At 43.3% G+C, this 18559-nt stretch overlaps 1 protein-coding gene across 1 annotated transcript in view; it reads right to left on the bottom strand.

The window, feature by feature from the left end:
* Positions 1–17211, bottom strand: part of LOC127419707 (multiple epidermal growth factor-like domains protein 6) — a 39412-nt gene extending 22201 nt beyond the window's left edge. Inside the window, exons 1-3 of the mRNA XM_051661352.1 lie at positions 17083–17211; positions 15885–15994; positions 14146–14250 (exon numbers count right to left, since the gene is read on the bottom strand). Of these exons, the coding sequence (XP_051517312.1) occupies positions 14146–14250; positions 15885–15994; positions 17083–17144 (277 nt within the window). The 5' untranslated portion in view covers positions 17145–17211. The remainder of the gene's footprint in view (positions 1–14145; positions 14251–15884; positions 15995–17082) is intronic.
* Positions 17212–18559: the final 1348 nt, after the last annotated feature.

Below are 18559 nucleotides of genomic sequence, written 5' to 3'. Positions count from 1 at the left end.
ACTGAGGTGCACGTTTGTGTCAGGAGGGTGGTAATGTTCGTAGGGAAGGGTTTTAAATTCATATAATTTGATTCCGTATTTTCTGTCATGTTTATTTAACCTGTTACTGGAATCAATAAAAAAATTGTATTAACAAAATAACACCGGTAATGTTTACATGCAAAGTGAAATGGGGGAAGAGGCTAAAAAATTACGTGTGCCGATCAGTTGATGCTCAATCCACTAAATAATACTGGAATATGTACATATATAGTAAAACCAGAGGTCAAGTTCCTCTCAAGTTTTTTTTTTTTTTATCCACCACTAAATAACATCGAAAGAAGTTTTTCCTTGCTACAGTCACTTTAGCTTTATCACTGGGGGCTTTAATACATTAAGGCATGATTTCTATAAAGCTGTTTGAAACTCTGTGTATTGTGAAAAGTGCTATACAAATACAAATGACTTGAGTGTAGACAAACAATTTTTTCTCAAGAAAAACAAAAATTATGAGTTGTCATTGTCTCATTACAATCAAAGTAAATGCAGTGCTATTGTTTAAGTTACTTTATTACAGAGTTCTGCTTTTTGTTGCCAATGTTAGACATTTATGATTTAAAAGACATGTATGTTGAATCCTTGAATGAGTTTGAGCGAAAAATTTGTGGGCGCTGTTTTTTTTAATAATCATATCGTATCGTGAGGCTTTGCATCGTATCGTATCGTGAAATTTGTGTATCATTACATGCCTAATTCATAACCAGTGTTCTATTTCCTTTCATTCCAGACCACCAGAGGCAGTACTGAAAGCACTAGTGGAAGATGAATACCTACACAGTCACAAGGAATCTCCTTGCAAAGTATCAGTGCAGATAGAGAGCACCGCAGCACATACTGCTTGCAGGGGTGTCACATTCAATCTGTAGAAATGAGAAAAAGTGCAAGCTGAAGCCCATGTTGCTGCTGCACAAATTTCAGAGAGCAATACACCTCTGAAAGCTGCCCAAGATGTTGCGAGAGCAAGTGTAGTGTGACAGTGAATAGATGAGGGGACAGGACGCCCTGAAGACTCGTATGCATGAGAAATTACCCGCGTCACCAAGTGCGCTAGTCTTTGCTTATAGAGCACAGTCCCTTTGCGAGCATCACTAAAGCAAACAAACAACTGGTCAGTATTGCACCAGGCTGCTGTCCTGTCAATGTAATCCCTCAAAGACCTAACTGGACATAGCTCAACCTGCATGTCAGCCTGATCTGGCGGCAGAGCAGCCAACACAATGGGCTGATTCATAAATTGTGGAGACAATGTCTTGGGTAAAAATGCTGAATTGAGCCACAATGAAACAATATTGAAATCAGGTCCCCAGCACAAACAGGGAGTGCTCACTGATAATGTGTGGAGCTCACTCACATGTTTTGCTGTTGTAATGGCCAAGAGCAATGCAGTCTTAAAGACAGCCATTTCACATCAGAGTCCATTATAGGCTCAAATGGTGTTTGACATAATGAATTGAGCACCACACTCAAGTCCCACGTTGGGCTTCGAACACTCTGTGGAGGGCACAGACGATTAGCCCCTTTCAAAAATGCCACAACGTAGACTCAATTGAGACACCGCTTACCTCAGAACAGTTGGCTGCCAAAGCTGCTACATACAACGTCCAAGCTCCAATAGATCTTGCAAAAAATCTCAAATCCGTTCTACAGAACAGTGTAGTGGATCAGCGGCATGGTCGGTGCACCAGTCACAGAACACCTTCCACTTACTAGCATACAATTTTGTGTAGATGCAGGCCATTGAGGAGCAACTAAGAGCAGACAGTGGTCACAGTCAGGCACGTGGCACAGGGTTCTCCAAATCAGTGGTGATGGGGAAAAACTTTCAACGTTACGTCTGGCCAATCGTGAGCAAGTGCATCCAAGGCCAGTGATCCTGGCTCATCCATCAGAGAGAACCAACGAGGGCAGTGAGTTGTCTGACTGTTGGCAAAAATCAACTACTGCGGACCCATAAGTCTGCTATATCATCTACACCACCTCCGGGTGTATTCTCCAATCTCCCTGTAACACCCTGCCACGTGAGAGAGCATCTGCGGCATGGTTGAGTCGACGGGCAGGTAAATCGCTCGAATGGAAAGAAGGTTTGCTTGAGCCCATATCAGCAGATTGTGAGCTTGAACTTGAAGTGCGCTCCACGACCTTGTGCCCCTCGATGTTTGAGGTTTAAAAAAAACGTTGCCATGTTGTCCGTGCACACCATGACATGTTTGTCCCTGAGCACCGTCTGAAAATGGAGTAGAGTGAGAAACACTGCAGTCAATTCCAGAACGTTTACTGTAAATGTGCTGTGCACAAAGACCTGCTCCAAGTGCCATTCACTCTTCTCCGGCGCCAGACTCCACCCCATCCGAGAAGAATGGTATCCATCCTTATTACCTCCCACCGTGGAAGCAGAGGACCCATTGTAACCTCCTTTGAAGAGGAACTGCTTCCGTGACCATGGAGCCAGGGTCTGAATGCAATGCTGTGTGATTTCATCAGATCAAACCCACTGTATTTCTTTGTAACCAGAAATGAAGTGGAAAAGAATCCCCCAGGATGAACTTGGGGGTTGGCAAGTTCTATGGCTCTGTTGCGCAGCAACACCTGAACTTTGTGCGCAAGGGCATCTATCTGCCCCGGATTGTGAACTACTGTGGCACCAGTGTGTAAAGGGGGTAGAAGGCGAAACTGTATCCAATAGCCTCTGGAGTGGGTAGTCAGCAGCCACTGGTTTGTTGTTATTGATCCCCAATGAGCCAGCTGAATCTCTGTAAACCAGCCAACAGTCAACCTTACCACGTCAGCGCTCCTGTCTGCCCTTGTCTGCAGAGATGGGGGGGTGACGATGGGGGCCTTGGTGTCACATGTGAGACTAATGCCCCTGTAGTAAGGTGCCACCACGTCTGTCAGGAGGAGGTGGAGGTTGGGGGCTCCAATGGCGAAACTGATAAGGAGTGTTGCAGGGGTTGCTGTTGGTGCCCTGGGGCCTGAAGCTGTCCCTACATGATGGGAACAAGTCTCTGAGATGAAACACGCTGGTCCAAAGCTTCATGTGCTGCTCGTCCGAAGATTCGATCAGGTACTAGCGGCAACCATCTCAAATTGTTCCGACAGACCTCTGGCAAATGGAATTGGGCCAACCAAACCTGGCACCGTGCTTGCACTAGAGTGCTCAAAGCTGTGCCGCAGTGGTTGACAATGACACCCATTGCCTGCAACGCAAGTTCAGCTAGTTCAGAAAGATGATGATGCTGCACTCAAGGAGTGCAACACAACAAGCAAGTGCACCAAATAATTAGAAACACGACCAAGACATGCTATAGAGTAGTATGCTCGTGACAGCAGTTCATCTGTGTGTCTGCACTCGACGTTGGGGCAGTGCACGTTATAACGGAGTGCCTTATCAGGAGACATGATGAGCACCGCAACACTAGGTTCTACAGGTGGCATGCTGCCAAGACCCACTGCCTCCGGGTCCTGAATCACAGCCAGTGTGCGGGCCAGTTGATCAGGACATGTGGCCTTTGATGAACTCTGTAATGCGGACACCAATACGGATGCAAAATCACGGCACTGAGGCATCATAAAGGAGGCTCTTTGTGCTAGACACAGAAAAATATTCTCAGAGCCCACTGCTGATGTGGGGGGTCCAGATCAAGGACGTTACCATTGAAGATGAATCTACCAATTTCTCAGACACATTATCACTGTTAGAGTGGTGTGACTGGGCCGCAGGCAGACTTTCACCAATCATTGAGGTTGCAGACGGTTTTGCGCCAAAAAGCGAGTCAGAGGCAGTCACTGACATTACATCTAACTCCTGTTTTGCATGCATAGCTGGTGACGATGGCGTGCATGATTCAGGTTGCACTTTGTCCTGTGCCTCTGTTGTAGGGTGAGCTCAAGCCAGAAGTGGCTGTAAAAGTTCTACAGCAGAAGACAGCAGTTTCACTTAGCATGCTGAAAAGATGTAGTATTTTTATTCCTATTGTCATGCGGAAGTGTTTGCTTATGCTTATGATGAACCATAGGAATGCTTGAAGAAAGCAGAAAATCCTCTGCACAGGATTCCAGACCTGCCAGTTGCGCTCAATGCACAGCAAGAGGCATTATGGAGCTCTCAGGGCATGGGTCAGACATGGCCTCTTTAAGATGGTCCACACCAAGACAAGCAGGGCACCGATTATGTCCATCCATGATATCCATCACATTAGGGCATGTACAACATCTAGGTGTATCCATACTGACTTCAATACTCACCTAAGAGCAATCCAATGAGAATAAATCCAGCACTTGTTAATGACACTCACATAGGTTTCATGTCCAACGAGAAACAAAGATGATCCTGCATTCATTAAGCCTAGGTAACCAGGGCTTCAGAGTGTATGTGTTTACAAAGGTATACAAACTAACAGGCAATCAGAAGTTTGAAACCCTTCAAGCATGAGACCGTCTCATGGGTGCTTCCTGGAGAAAACGCTCATAAACAGCGCTTACCGATCGTGAGCAGTGAATCCCAGAGAAAACATCATGGTTACTTCGTAACCTCCGTTCCCTGATGAGCTTTGAGAATCGAGACGTTGTGTCGATATAGTGACACTAGGGGTCACTCTTGGGAGCCCCAAACACCTCTGCTTTTTTGAAAAAAGGCCAATGAGAAATGGCGAGTGGAATTTGCATGCCACTCCCCTGGACATAAGGGTATAAAAGGAGCTGGTATGCAACCACTCATTCAGGTTTTGTGCTGAGGAGCTGAGAACAGGTCCCAGCCATTTCAGCAGGTAGTTCAGCATTGTGGCAAGAGGGACAAAACATCTCGTTCCCTCCATCAGGGAACGGAGGTTACGAAGTAACCATGATGTCCCCGTCCTGTCACTCACTCGACGTTGTGTCGATGTAGTCAATGTAGGTCCCTATACAAAACCCCACAACTATCTGAACTGTGTTACGTGAACTGGCGGTGTGTGAAGGCAGACCACTGTGTGCCTCATAGCCAGCGCACCAGTCCGTCATGTATTGAATGGTCCTACAGGAACAAGTCGACTGCTCAACAATAGGGACAGGCTAGCCCAGCCGAGGCCTCTTTTCCTCTCTTTTCTCCCCAAAAAGAGTGGAATTTGTTAACCGACTGGCAGCCATAAGTGTCTACATCGGGGGGTGCCAAGGGGAAGACACCGCGGAGACCACCCCGCCCAAAAAGAGGGGGGGGGTATTTTGAGTGGAATACATCACATGGCTTTACCGAGTCTTGTCGGAAGTATGTCATGCGGAGAGGTCCCATGGTAGATCCTACCCAAAGGGGGAGGAGTTTCTACAGAGCATGGCGACCAGGGGAAGAGGGGTCTCTGCCCAAGGAAGATGCAGTTTACCGACAGGGAAACGATTTTGCGGAAGATATCACATGGGGTCTGCTTGGGGGAACCAGCACATGTGGAGCACCTACCTCAGTACAGGGTCTCATTAGCGCACGTACTGGGCCAGCAGCGAGTTTCTCCGCAAACTCAACTGCCAGAGGGCTAAGGAGGAAAGTCATCCAGGGATCACAGTCTGTGAACACGACTGGGAGTCAAGAGCACACGTCTTCAACTCAAGGGAGGGGAAAGGCACTATGCGCAAGCAGTACACCCGGCCAGCTGTCCCGGAACTTACCTGCTCGTGCCTGCCAATACACGGGATGAGACCGGCTCAACCCAGAGATTGTAGAACCTCCAAAGGTGTTGGGTGTTGCCCAGCCCGCTGCTCTGCAGATGTCTGCCAAAAAGGCGCCACTGGCCAGGGCCCAGGAGGCCACCACACTCCTGGTAGAGTGGGCTCGTAACCCTGCAGGGGGTGGCACGTCCTGAGCCTGATATGCCATCGCGATGGCGTCAATGACCCAGTGGGTGATCCTCTGTTTGGAGACAGCGCTTCCTTTCCGCTGTCCACCAAAGCAGACAAAGAGCTGCTTGGAGCTCCTAAAGCTCTGCATGCAATCCAAATAGATGCGTAAAGCTCGCACCAGACACAGCAAAGCCAAGGCTGGGTCTGCCTCCTCCTGGGTCAGTGCTTGCAGGTTCACCACCTGATCCCTAAAAGGGGTTGTGGGAACCTTGGGCCCATAGCCCGGTCGGGGTCTCAGGATCACGTGAGAGTAACCTGGACAGAACTCCAGGCACGATTCGCTGACAGAGAACGCCTGCAGGTCCCCTACCCTTTTGATGGAAGTGAGCGCAGTCAGGAGGGCTGTTTTCAAAGAGAGTGCCTTAAGCTCAGCTGACTCCAAGCGCTCAAAGGGAGCTCCCTGTAGACCCCGAAGGACTACAGAGAGGTCCCACGAGGGGACGAGGCGCGGTCTGGAGGGATTCAAACTCCTAGCGCCTCTCAGGAACCTGATGATCAAGTCGTGCTTCCCCAAGTACTTACCATCTACTGCATTGTGATGAGCCAAAATAGTGGCTACATACACCTTCAGGGTGGAGGGGGACAGCTGCCCCTCCAGCTTCTCCTGCAGGAAGGAAAGCACCGATCGACTGCGCATCTCTGGGGATCTTCGCGTCGGGAAGAACACCACTTAGCGAACAGACGCCACTTCAAGGCATACAGGTGCCTCGTAGAGGGTGCTCTAGCCTGAGTGATTGTGTCTACCACCGCGGGTGGTAGGCCACTTAGGTCTTCCACATTCCATCCGGGGGCCAGACATGGAGATTCCAGAGGTCTGGTCGCGGGTGCCAGATGGTGCCCCATCCCTGAGAAAGAAGGTCCTTCCTCAGGGGAATTTGCCGGGGGGGCTGTCGCTAGGAGCATGAGATCCGAGAACCATGTCTGGGTGGGCCAGTAGGTTGCTACTAGGACAACCTGCTCCTCGTCCTCCCTGACCTTGCACAGGGTCTGTGCAAGTAGGCTTACTGGGGGAAACGCATATTTGCATAGTCCAGGGGGCCAGCTGTGTGCCAGCGCATGTATACCAAGGGGTGCCTCGGTCAGGGCGTACCAAAGCAGGCAGTGGGAGGATTCCCGGGAAGCAAACAGGTCTACCTGTGCTCAACTGAATCGATTCCAAATCAGCTGGACCACCTGAGGGTGGAGTCTCCACTCTCCCCTGAGGGTAACCTGATGTGACAGCACGTCCGCTGTGGTGTCGAGGTCGCCCGGGATGTGAGTGGCTCATAGCGACTTGAGGCGCTGCTGACTCCAGAGGAGGAGAAGGCGGGCGAGTTGTGACATTTAACGGGAGCATAGACCACCTTGATGGTTGATGTACGCTACCGTCGTTGTGTTGTCCGTCCGGACCAACACGTGCTTGCCCTGGATCAACGGCCAGAACCTCCACAGGGTGAGCAGTACTGCCAACAACTCGAGGCAGTTGATGTGCCAACGCAGCTGCGGGCCAGTCCAGGAGCCGGCGGCTGTGTGCCCATTGCATACGGCACCCCAGCCCATCTTGGAGGCGTCTGTTGTAACCACGACGTGCCTGGAGACCTGCTCTAGGGGAACCCCTGCCCATAGAAATGCAAGGTCGGTCCAAGAACTGAAGAGGCGGCGACAGATCGGCGTGATGGCCACGCGATATGTCCCTTGGCGCCATGCCCATCTCGGGACTCGAGTCTGAAGCCAGTGCTGAAGCGGTCTCATATGCATCAACCCCAGTGGTGTGGCTGCCGTTGAGGATGCCATATGCCCCAGGAGCCTCTGAAAAAGGTTCAGTGGAAACACTGTCCTCGTGAAGACGTGAGGGGACAAGGACAGGCCGAAGGGGAGGACCTTGTACTGGTACGCTTGGCCTTCGAAGGCAAACCGCAGGAAGGGTCTGTGTCGAGGTAAGACCGAGACATGGTAGTACGCGTCCTTCAGGTCTACCACCGCGAACAAATATTGATGCCGGACGCTCACTAGAATGCGTTCTTGCATCAGCATCTTGAATGGGAGTTCAGTACTCGCAGGTCCAGGATTGGTCGCAACCCACCGCCTTCTTAGGTACGATGAAGTAAGGGCTGTAGAACCCTTTCTTCATCTCGGCTGGAGGGACAGGCTCTATCGCGCTCTTGCGCCGAAGGGTAGCGATCTTCGCACACAAGGTAGTGGCGTTCTTGCCCTTCACCGAGGTGAAGCGGACGCCGCTGAAGCTGGGCGGGTGCCTGGCGAACTGAATCGAAAATGACGGACAAAGCATGTCCGTCATTTCCACGTCAGCGTAAGACTGGGTGACTGTTCCTGAAGGAGGAAGCCCAGCCAAAGCCTCTGCGTCAGACTGGACGAGCCCACTCTCCGATGCTGCGCTCGATAACTCATCGTCTTCCCGAGCTCCGAACGAGAAGTCAAACTCGCGCTGAGACGAGACGGCGGTCTCGTGCGAGAGCCCGATCGGGGCAAGCGAACGTGCTGGGGAATGGGAGGTCAGTGGGGGGACACCCGGTGGAGGTGGTCCCATTGATGTCCCCAAATCGCCCCCAGTGCTAACCGACGTGGCCTCAAACCCTTAGGTAGAAGGACCGTGCAGGGAGCCGCAACATTGCCATGGTCATGTTCTCGCAATGAGGACATGACTCATCCACGAATGATGTCTCCGTGAGAGCAGTGCCCAGACACGTAAGATATGTCCAGATCGTGGCTGTCAGAAGCCGAGAGATAATGACCGCAACCAGGAATAACACACAAACGGAAAGGCATCTTTAAAAAGACGTTCCGTGTGTGCCGCTCTTTTTGTGAATGAAAATATACTCTTTTAGAATATACTCTCTTATTTTCGCTCTGCCGAAGCGCCCAGGGGCGTTCTCTGCACTCCATGGGTGCAGAGGGGGAAAAGCCACTGAAATGCACCATAAATCCAGCAGTTTTGAGGTGCGTCTTTGGAGGGACTTGAATTCAGTGTACTGAATACAACCGCTCGGCTCCGAAGAGAAAATCTGAATGAGTGGTTGCATAGCAGCTCCCTTTATACCCGTATGTCCGGGGGAGTGGCATGCAAATTCCACTCAACAATTCTCATTGGCCTTTTTTCAAAAAAGCAGAGGTGCTTGGGGCTCCCAAGAGTGACCCCTAGTGTCACTACATTGACACAACATTGAGTGAGTGACAGATTGGGAACCGCTGATACTCAGCGCTTCCCTATCGCGAGCAGCGTATCCAAGAGAAAACCGCTCGTAAACCGCACTTCCCAATCGCTTGCAGTGCTTCACAGAGAAAACTGCTCGTAATCCAATCCATAAACACGGTGACGAAACAGTTCACGGATGTCAGCTGAAGCACTCTTCAAAATGAACTGCACAAAATATTGTCACAATTGATTCTGTCAAGCGATAATGAAGAAGAGATCGAGCTGACGTGTTCAGGGGTTTTTATAGCTAAAAACACATCATGCGTCATGGGGTGACAACTTTCTAATTTGATTCTCTGTCAAAGCGCAAGCGCAACAGTTTTCCACTAGTGCTTTCAGTAATGCCTCTGGTGGTCTGGAATGAAAGGAAATAGAAAATCCTTGACAAATCCCATTATATGGCTCACACAGGATTTGCCCTATGCTGTCATAATTTATTTATTATGGAAACTGTTCTTCTCCACTCCTAGAATGACAAAATACCAGACTAGGACAAAATGGATAGTGCCACTGCTTTAAAAGAAAGCTTTTGTTATATGATCATTTGAAGAGAATTCCCAAGACGTTCTTCAAGAAAAATGGACAACAGAGGACACAAAAGAAGCATAAATCTGAATTAAACACTTGGCACACATGAGAACTGGGATCTTGGGATTTTCGTTTGCCCTGTTGTTGATGATTCCTACTGACATTCAGCCAAAACTCTCCCCTCCAGTCTAACAAATATGGTGTGACCGATACCTATATGATGTGTGAGGAGTATGATAGAATACTGCAGCTGTGCATTCTCTAACTCCCCAATCTGATCCTCCAAACTTTTTTTTCTTATATACTGGGATTCAAAAGTCTAGAACAGAAGTGAAACTGCTTCTATTTTGCATTCCTTTCTAATCTAAAATATTTTTTACATTACAAATTATATTCTAAGCATAGCAATTTGAGTGGAAAGTTTGATTTCAGAACTTCATATTTGGTTTGTCCCCCTTTTGCTTTAATGACAGCATACATTCAAGCTGGCATGGACTCCACAAGCTTGTTCAAAACTTGATAATCCATAATATCCCAATATAATCTGAGAATGTTCCAAAGAGCATTTTATGTGCTTCAATGGAAACAAGGAAATCTGATGTTTTGGGTTAACCTTGTGTGACCCCACGTATACATGCGTGGACATTGTATTTTGGCTTCACTATATGCAACGTATAATTTAATTTCATTTAAACTGACTGATCTCAGTTCAGGAGACTCTGGGCTGTCAGTAAAGGGTTAAACTTACGATGTACAGAGTCATGTGATAAAACAACATGGCGCTGATCACAGCTGAGTTTGTCTTTGGGAGAAACGCCAACAAAACTACATCTGGTATGAAACCTAATTAAGCTTTTACTTTGAAACCTGTTTTAGGCAAAAGATTAGAGTCTCTCGTTTAATCAGATATTCCATTTTTAAAATTTGAGTGATTATCGCGAACGCCACACTGCTAAACACAATGAACACTAGTGTGTAAAATAGCACAAGGTTTTCATTAGAAATCCTATGTGAGGATGAAAACACAGTGCATTTCGAACTGTTCTGAGACTGGTGCAGACAGACAGCACACTGGAGGTTAAGTCATTCACTAAATAGGGAGCATCCTATATCTTTCCTTTGAAGCAAAGTGTATTCAATCCAAACTTCCTATGAAAAGTTCTGATTCGGGCTACAGATGATGTTTGAACCACTCAACATGTTTGGCAGACATGGGACAATGGCAATCAGTATTTAGATTCAGAATTTATAATGTATAATTTAATTTTAACATGGTTGGCAGTGATTGGACGATGCTGGCCATTACTTCAGAATTAATTATGCTAATTTATGTTTGGTAAAATGCTTTGGTACTGGCTATCACTAGTTTGTTTGACAGTGCAAAGAGAGAACATTGAGATTTTGTTGCCAAAGTAGAAACAAATATTGTAACATAAAAGTAAAATCAAGTCATACAAAATGCATTTGTATAGTTTTTTATTTGTGCTTTTCCCAAACAATTTGATCTGACTTTCTATTGCTTGGTATTATTTACAATTTCACAACTTAGTCCCACTGTCCACATATGTGGATATACATTTTTAGGAAAATTATTTGCTCTAGAATTATTTATTTATTTATTTATTTATTTATTTATTTATTTATGCATGCATATTTATTAGGTGCTACTAGATACAAATCAAAAAGGGAAATATAAAATGCACACTGCAGTCACACTCGGGTCTCAGGAGGGTAAAACCACTGTTAAACCAAATTATGCTCAGGAGAAATTCGGTTCAAAATTAACTTGTGCGGTGATATGTATCATATCGTGGCCTCTGTATTGTGATGTGTGTTGTATCGTGACTTTGTTGGTGATACCCAGCCCTAATTTTTACACCTCTGTAGTTCATTTGAAAAACAATAACACACCAGGCTTTGTGTATCTCCTTTTTTAACAGTTTCTGGAGCAGCAATAAGGTCTTTGGTAACCTGCAAGATTTTCCCACCCACACAGATAATACAGCTATGCAGAGGGACCCAGGAACCCTCCGGAGATCTGTTCTAAATCTAGTAGAACAGAATGGAGTGACGGAGCAGTCCAGAGAATACAATAATTAAAGTAAGAACCCCTTTGGGAGGAACACACATTCTGATAGTTGGAGTTGGAGGTACTGTACATCATATTATAATGAATCTCTCCCTTACAGAAAAGTGAATCAGAATAAGCTTTTGGACTAAATGCAATAGCATTCTACAACTTTTCAACTGCAAAAAAGTTCTGCTGCACTGTAAAGTCCTTGTGGTAGCTTTTACAATGAAAGAGACCGCTATATGCCATAAGCTTTATTAGCTGCAGTAATATAACTTCATGATTCAGATTAACAGACTAATGCAGAGAAAAGAGAAAAAAATCCAGCTCACTTTTGTAGTGTGGAAGCAAATAAATCAAAATTCTTTACATAATTGAAACTACCAGAACTTATTTAACTATCAGGTAAAATTCAACTTTGATCGTCACTATATTTTGTTCTCAGTTAATTAAAAGAAAATAATAAACTTAAAGGGTATAAATAATTCAAGAGCACAATGAATATACCCTAAGTATCTCTGTTTACTGCTTTGTCACAAGGCTTTGTCACACCAACATCAAAGTTTGTCTTGACAAACATCCTATCAAGATTTTGACACTTCTGGACACAAAAGAGACACATATGGCATCCAGATAAGGCTTCTAACTGTGCAGCACAGGGGTGTAAAGTAACTGAGTAAAAATACTTAGGTTTGTACTTTGTATTTTACTCAAGTGCAATTTAAATGAAATACTTGTACTTTTACTTAATTACATTTCCAAAGAACTTTTTACTCCTTACAATTTTATTTAAACTTGAAAAGTACTCATTACATTTTTGCAGGTCATTTTCTTTCGTCTTACTGGACTGAAGCCACCTTTTCACTGCATCCGACAAATGACAGATTGACAAATGGCAGAGTGTCACACGGTGGCTGTGTGGAGTTCCGACCATCAGCAGAAGCAGAATTTCGGATCTGATTTGAGCTTCGGATACGTTAAAATATTTGTGTGACTAGACCGTATGTGACCACCAGACTGAATGTGATGTATTCATTCAAAACTATGAGCACGAAGTGAGAAACACTGGTGTTTTTTGTCCAAAACTTTATTCGAAATGCCTGCTACTTCTACAGGTTGGACAGTTATGAAATGATCATTCATGTTCCAAATATATATATATATATATATATATATATATATATATATATATATATATATATATATATATATATAAAGGCTTTTGTAATTAAATATGTACATGTCATTTATTTCTACACTTGCCTTCATATTTAAATCATATCTATGAATTTCTACTCCCTATTTGCTGAATTATTATTGTTGTTTTTAGTTTTTAGGCAACTACTAATTATAATAATATCTATAAAACCAGCAATGATTATGGAATCTGTGTAAATAATAATTATGAATTTTATTAAATTCATCTATCTGCTCAATAGCAAGTTTTGGTAGCAAACCTCAGAAAACAGTTCATAAAACCAACAACATTACTAACTTTCTTCAAAGCTTATTTTGAATTTTTATTATCTTTCTCTATGTCTCAAGGGGTTGGGCACTCTAACATCGCAATTTGTATGCTCTTCAGGACACCCCGCTCCTTTACATCACAAGCGCAACACTCTATCATTTGAGCTACCGTGCAATTTGATCACACTCGAATAAGCTTGTAAATGTAGTTGGTTACGTAATGCAAATGTTAAAATGAGTCATGCGCTATAGTAAAAGTGTTTACATGCCATTAGATAGCATTGTGTCAGGAACAGAGTGAAGAGTAAGTGTTTATGTAATCTGCCATTTTACTTGTGATTTGAGTGAAAGGGGATAAAAGTAATTGTTGTTTTAGCATCTCTAGTGTTCATTCCACCAGCAAATTGCCGTGTTACGTACAACAGGCCACATAAAACTAATTTTGCGAAAATCTAGTTATTGTAAAATGATTTTATGACCAGGCTGCGAATGCCACGGGGGGAGAAATATGACAGTCGTCAAGACAGTAAAAAGGTGACTTAACAAACCAATCGAATTTAACAACATCCTCTCTCACACAATCTCCTCTCTTGATTTCATTCTAGTGAGTTACTTTTTACTTTTCTAATACTTAAGTACAATTTAATGTGATATACTATTTTACTTTCACTCAAGTATGTTTTTGGCTAGATACTTGGACTTTTAATTAAGTAAAATTTTCACTCAGTATCCATACTTTCACTTAGGTATAATTTCTGAGTACTTTTTACACCCCTGGTGCAGCATCACAGGAAGGAAGGAAACTCATCTTTCTGTTGAGCGCTATCATTACAGTAATAGAACACTTACAATAGAATGCATGTTGACATTTATTAAACAAACCAACTTGACATTCATTGAGTGCTGAAGGTTGAGATAGAGTCCATAGTTCAAATCTCAAATGACCAGAACTCATCATGTTAATGAAAATAACTTGTGTGCTCACCACCCTGGCAGTTGAGTCCATTGAATCCTGGGGGGCAATCACACAATTGATGCAAGCCGTCCGTGCATACACCCCCATTCAAGCACACACCATAAGCGCAGAGAGCTTGACCAGAATCAAGAGAGAGAATCACAGATCAGACCCAGACAATTAGACTGATCCTCCAATGAGGTTTTCACAGAAAATTTTCAAAGTTGGTTTAACAACTAATCTAATGATCTAACTGATTGTGTTTTGTTGTTTATTTCACCTAGCAGTGACAGTGACTATTATCTTAATTACATGTGACACCTTGTTTGTTAGGACAATACATTATTTGAAGAACTGAACATTTCTGATGAACAACCCCAAGCTCTATAGTCACACATCCAAAAATTCAGATTGCATTGATTTGAACAAGTTCAAAATGGATATCTGCATATCAAAGTGCAAACAGCATCAAGACACTTATATGATCCAAGTTCAGTCCAAGAGTTATTGACTACTTAGGTCAAAAACCAGTACAGCCAGTCCAAGTTTTATTAGAATTGCCATCTTGAAATTATTTTGACAGTTACAGGGTCAAAGAGAATTTGAGAATAATTCAGCATTGCAGAAGCACTCTCCTTTTTTTTTACAGGGTCCTGTAAAAATCGGTAAAACTTTTTGAAAACATACCAAACTGTTTGGGTATGGTAAAAGTACCACTACAAGTTGTTGGCACCATTTTTGTCAATTACTTTGCACTTGCTCAATGAAAATCCCAAAATGGCATACACAAGCCTTGAATTTCTCAAAAAGAAAACAACTGCATACTGTATTTTTTGCATGCAGTCTTTTTGACTATTCCCATTTCAACACCACAGAGGCTGAATCCGAGACATAATGATTTACAATTGGATTGTTGGAGGACGTACTGTTCCATTGTGCTGAACAGCAGTCATGTAACATCCTGACAAAAAAACAAAACAAAGAGTCTACTGACATTTTTCTGGTCCCTAAAATGTGATGTGATGATGAAAAGTTTATGTACATGATTGACAATGGCAACAAAGCCACAATCCCTCTCACAAAATCCCCAGAGAAGCTGGAATGAACAGGAATCTCATTAATCATAATGTAAGCCAGTCATTCACTGCACTATGGTTTATTAACTGTTAACTACACCCTTGCAGGTGATCAGAGTGAACAGTGCTAGTTTTCTCAAAGATAAATGTCACTTTACCACTTTTATTTTAAGGCCTATTCCTTTTTTTCTCCCCTTTTCTCCCCAATTTGGAATGCCCAATTCCCAATGTACTCTAAGTCCTCATGGTGGTGTAGTGACTCGCCTCAATTCGGGTGGCGGAGGACGAATCTCAGTTGCATCTGCGTCTGAGACCATCAAACCCCACATCTTATCACGTGGCTTGTTGAGCGTGTTACCGCAGAGATGTAGCATGTGTGGAGGCCCACACTATTCTCCACAGCATCCACGCACAACTCAACACGTGCCCCACCGAGAACCACACGTTATAGTGACCATGAGGAGGTTACCCCATGTGACTCTACCCTCCCTAGCAACCGGGCCAATTTGGTTGCTTAGGAGACCTGGCTGGAGTCACTCAGCACGCCCTGGATTCAAACTTGTGACTCCAGGGGTGGTAGTCAGCGTCATACTCGCTGTGCTACCCAGGCCCCCTTTTAATGCCTATTTTTGTTATTTCATGTTGTGGATGTCTGATCACAGCTTTGACAAAAACAAAAGTGGAAACACTTACGATAGAGGCAGCCTGCCTCTCCATTGAGCTGAGACCACCCAGAGCAGCATTTGTATGTAGTCTTGAAGTCTTGTCTGTACACTTGTCTGTAGCCTGTGTAGTAGGCAGTCCTACAACAAGACAACAGATGATATGATTACTGTAAAACTAGTTCAAAAAGACGTTCAAGCAAATAACATAGAGCTGTCATTAATACAGGTAAATGGCCAATGAGTTTAACACAGTATATAATGAAAGGAGCTTTGGAATGATGACTAAACTACCAAGAATGCCATAAAATATAACTCTACTAAACTTCTAGCTATAAAATAAAATGTAAAATATAAGCTACATCAGTGTAATGGTGGGTAAACATCTTGTGTGCATGCTTAACAACAATGCAGTGGTGTAGTGACTGATATCAGACACACAATGTACAGTAAGACCAATCTGTACACATTCTACACATAATACACAATAAACAACTGCACAAATACAAGAGATCCGATTATACTACTACCTGGGGACATTTTGTAATAGAAAGAATCGGAAAAAAGGCTGCAGAAAAATCCTGAATGCCCTAAACCCCTATTAGTTCAGCATTTGTTCAGTGCAATGGCAACATTTAGCCGGTTCAATGCCTGTTTCATGAGGGCTTTCAGCAATCTTCCATTAGTACTGAGGGGGTTGATGGCTCTGAGAGTCTTGAGCTTCCTTTTTATTCCTGAACCATCTGAGACCCTTAATTACCATTGTATTTGTCTAGCCCTCTGCCCATTATCAAAACAGGCTCAAAGTTGGCTAGCTCTGAAAGGTGTGCCAATGAGAAATGGCTGGATGGGTAAAAGGACTATTGATAGAGGCCTTGACTATGTGTTCCAAGATAGAGGGAACACTTTAAGGACTAGGAACACTGTTTTGTAAAGCTACAACATGTAAAATCTAAAAAATATTTATTAAAATGTTGTCATAAATACCTGAGGTTAATAAGAGGAACACCTGAGGTGTGAATAGTTTTACAATCCTATAGATGTGTCTTGACTGAGTGAGTCACTGAGTGTCAGTGGGTGAAAAAAAGTGGGGAGAAAAAGGACAACTACCCACTTCTATGGCTGTGAGTAGAGGAAAGATTTTTTTTGAAGGAAATATTATTAATTGTAGTTATATTCATTCATACAGTAATTCAACTGGTTATTCAAACTGTCAAATGAATACATACCTCCTCTCATAGTCCATACACCAAGAGTGACCTGTGCAGTCTTGCTTCCAAACCTTTACCATACGAGTAAAAGCCTGTACACAAGGCTGTTTCTCAGCTTTGATAATTCTCTCTTGTTCTGAGCAGACATTTGCCCTGAGCAAAATAGAATAAAATAATCAAGTTCATTTTAAAGAAATAGTTCACCCAAAAATAAAAATTCTCTCATCATTTACTCACCCTCATGTCATCCCAGATGTGTATGACTTTCTTTCTTTTGAACACAAATATTTTAAGAAGAATATCTCAGCTCTGTAGGTCCATACAATGTGAATGTGAATGGAAATTTGAAACTACAAAAAGCACATAAAGGCAGCATAAAAGTAATCCATATGACTCCAGTGGTTAAATCCATATCTTCAAAAGCTATATGATAGGTGTGGGTAAAAAACAGATCAATATTTAAGTCCTTTTTTACTATAAATTCTCTTCCCTGCCCTGTAGGTGGCGATATGCTCAAAGAATGTGAATTGCCAAAAACAAAAAAAGAATTTGAAAGTGCTTCCTTCATGTGCTATCAGTATTATCGTACTTCCCACTTTTGAAGTGGTAATTATGAGTATGTTACGTTCAAGTGCTTTGTTGTTGAAAAAAACGTTGAATTCATATATATTTCTTAAGGAACTTTTATTTTAACATCATAAAAAATATTACTCAGTTTGCTGAGGATAATGGAATTTTGGTCAAATACAAGTTATCATCAAGGTGTAAAAATGTACAACATGCATCAAATGGTTGCTGATATACATAAATGAATATGACCGAAACGGCAAGCGCTAACAATTAGCTGTATTTAGAAAAATGAATAAAACCTGTCATTCACTACAGAAACCACGCTCTCCTCCGCCATGTTGAAAGTATAGGACCCCTCCCATCTCGGAAATTTGGGTATAAAAATGATCTCTGAGTTTCTCATTCATAATTACGACTTGAGGGGTCGTTCATGTGCAACTTCCAAGTGGGAAACTCATATTTACAATAATTCCAATAGCACATGAAGGCAGCATTAACCACTGGAGTCATATGGATTACTTTTAAGCTGCCTTTATATGCTTTTTGGATCTTCAAAGTTCTGGCCAATATTCACTTGCATTGAATGGACCTACAGAGCAGAGATATTTTCAAAAAATCTTGTTTTGTGTTCTGCAGAATAAAGAAAGTCATACACATCTGGCATGGCATGAGGGTGAGTAAATGATGAGAGAATTTTATTTTTGGGTGAACTATCCCTTTAAGATGATGAGGTTCTTATCACTTTTTGGGATGTTACTGCATATTAAAACTAAACAAATATTTAAGTATCGTATAATAAACTGGATCATAAAACTGTGATACTTTGAAACTTTTTGTATATTTTCATATACTGGACTTTTATAATTTGATGGACAATTATGGAAGTTTAAGATTAAGATTTCTGTTTTCTATTTAGAATAAATAT

Source organism: Myxocyprinus asiaticus, chromosome 29, assembly GCF_019703515.2.
Source record: "Myxocyprinus asiaticus isolate MX2 ecotype Aquarium Trade chromosome 29, UBuf_Myxa_2, whole genome shotgun sequence".
Classification (NCBI taxonomy): Eukaryota; Metazoa; Chordata; class Actinopteri; order Cypriniformes; family Catostomidae; genus Myxocyprinus; species Myxocyprinus asiaticus.
The sequence above is the reverse complement of the archived record's forward strand: the minus strand, read 5'-3'. Positions and strand labels throughout refer to the sequence as shown.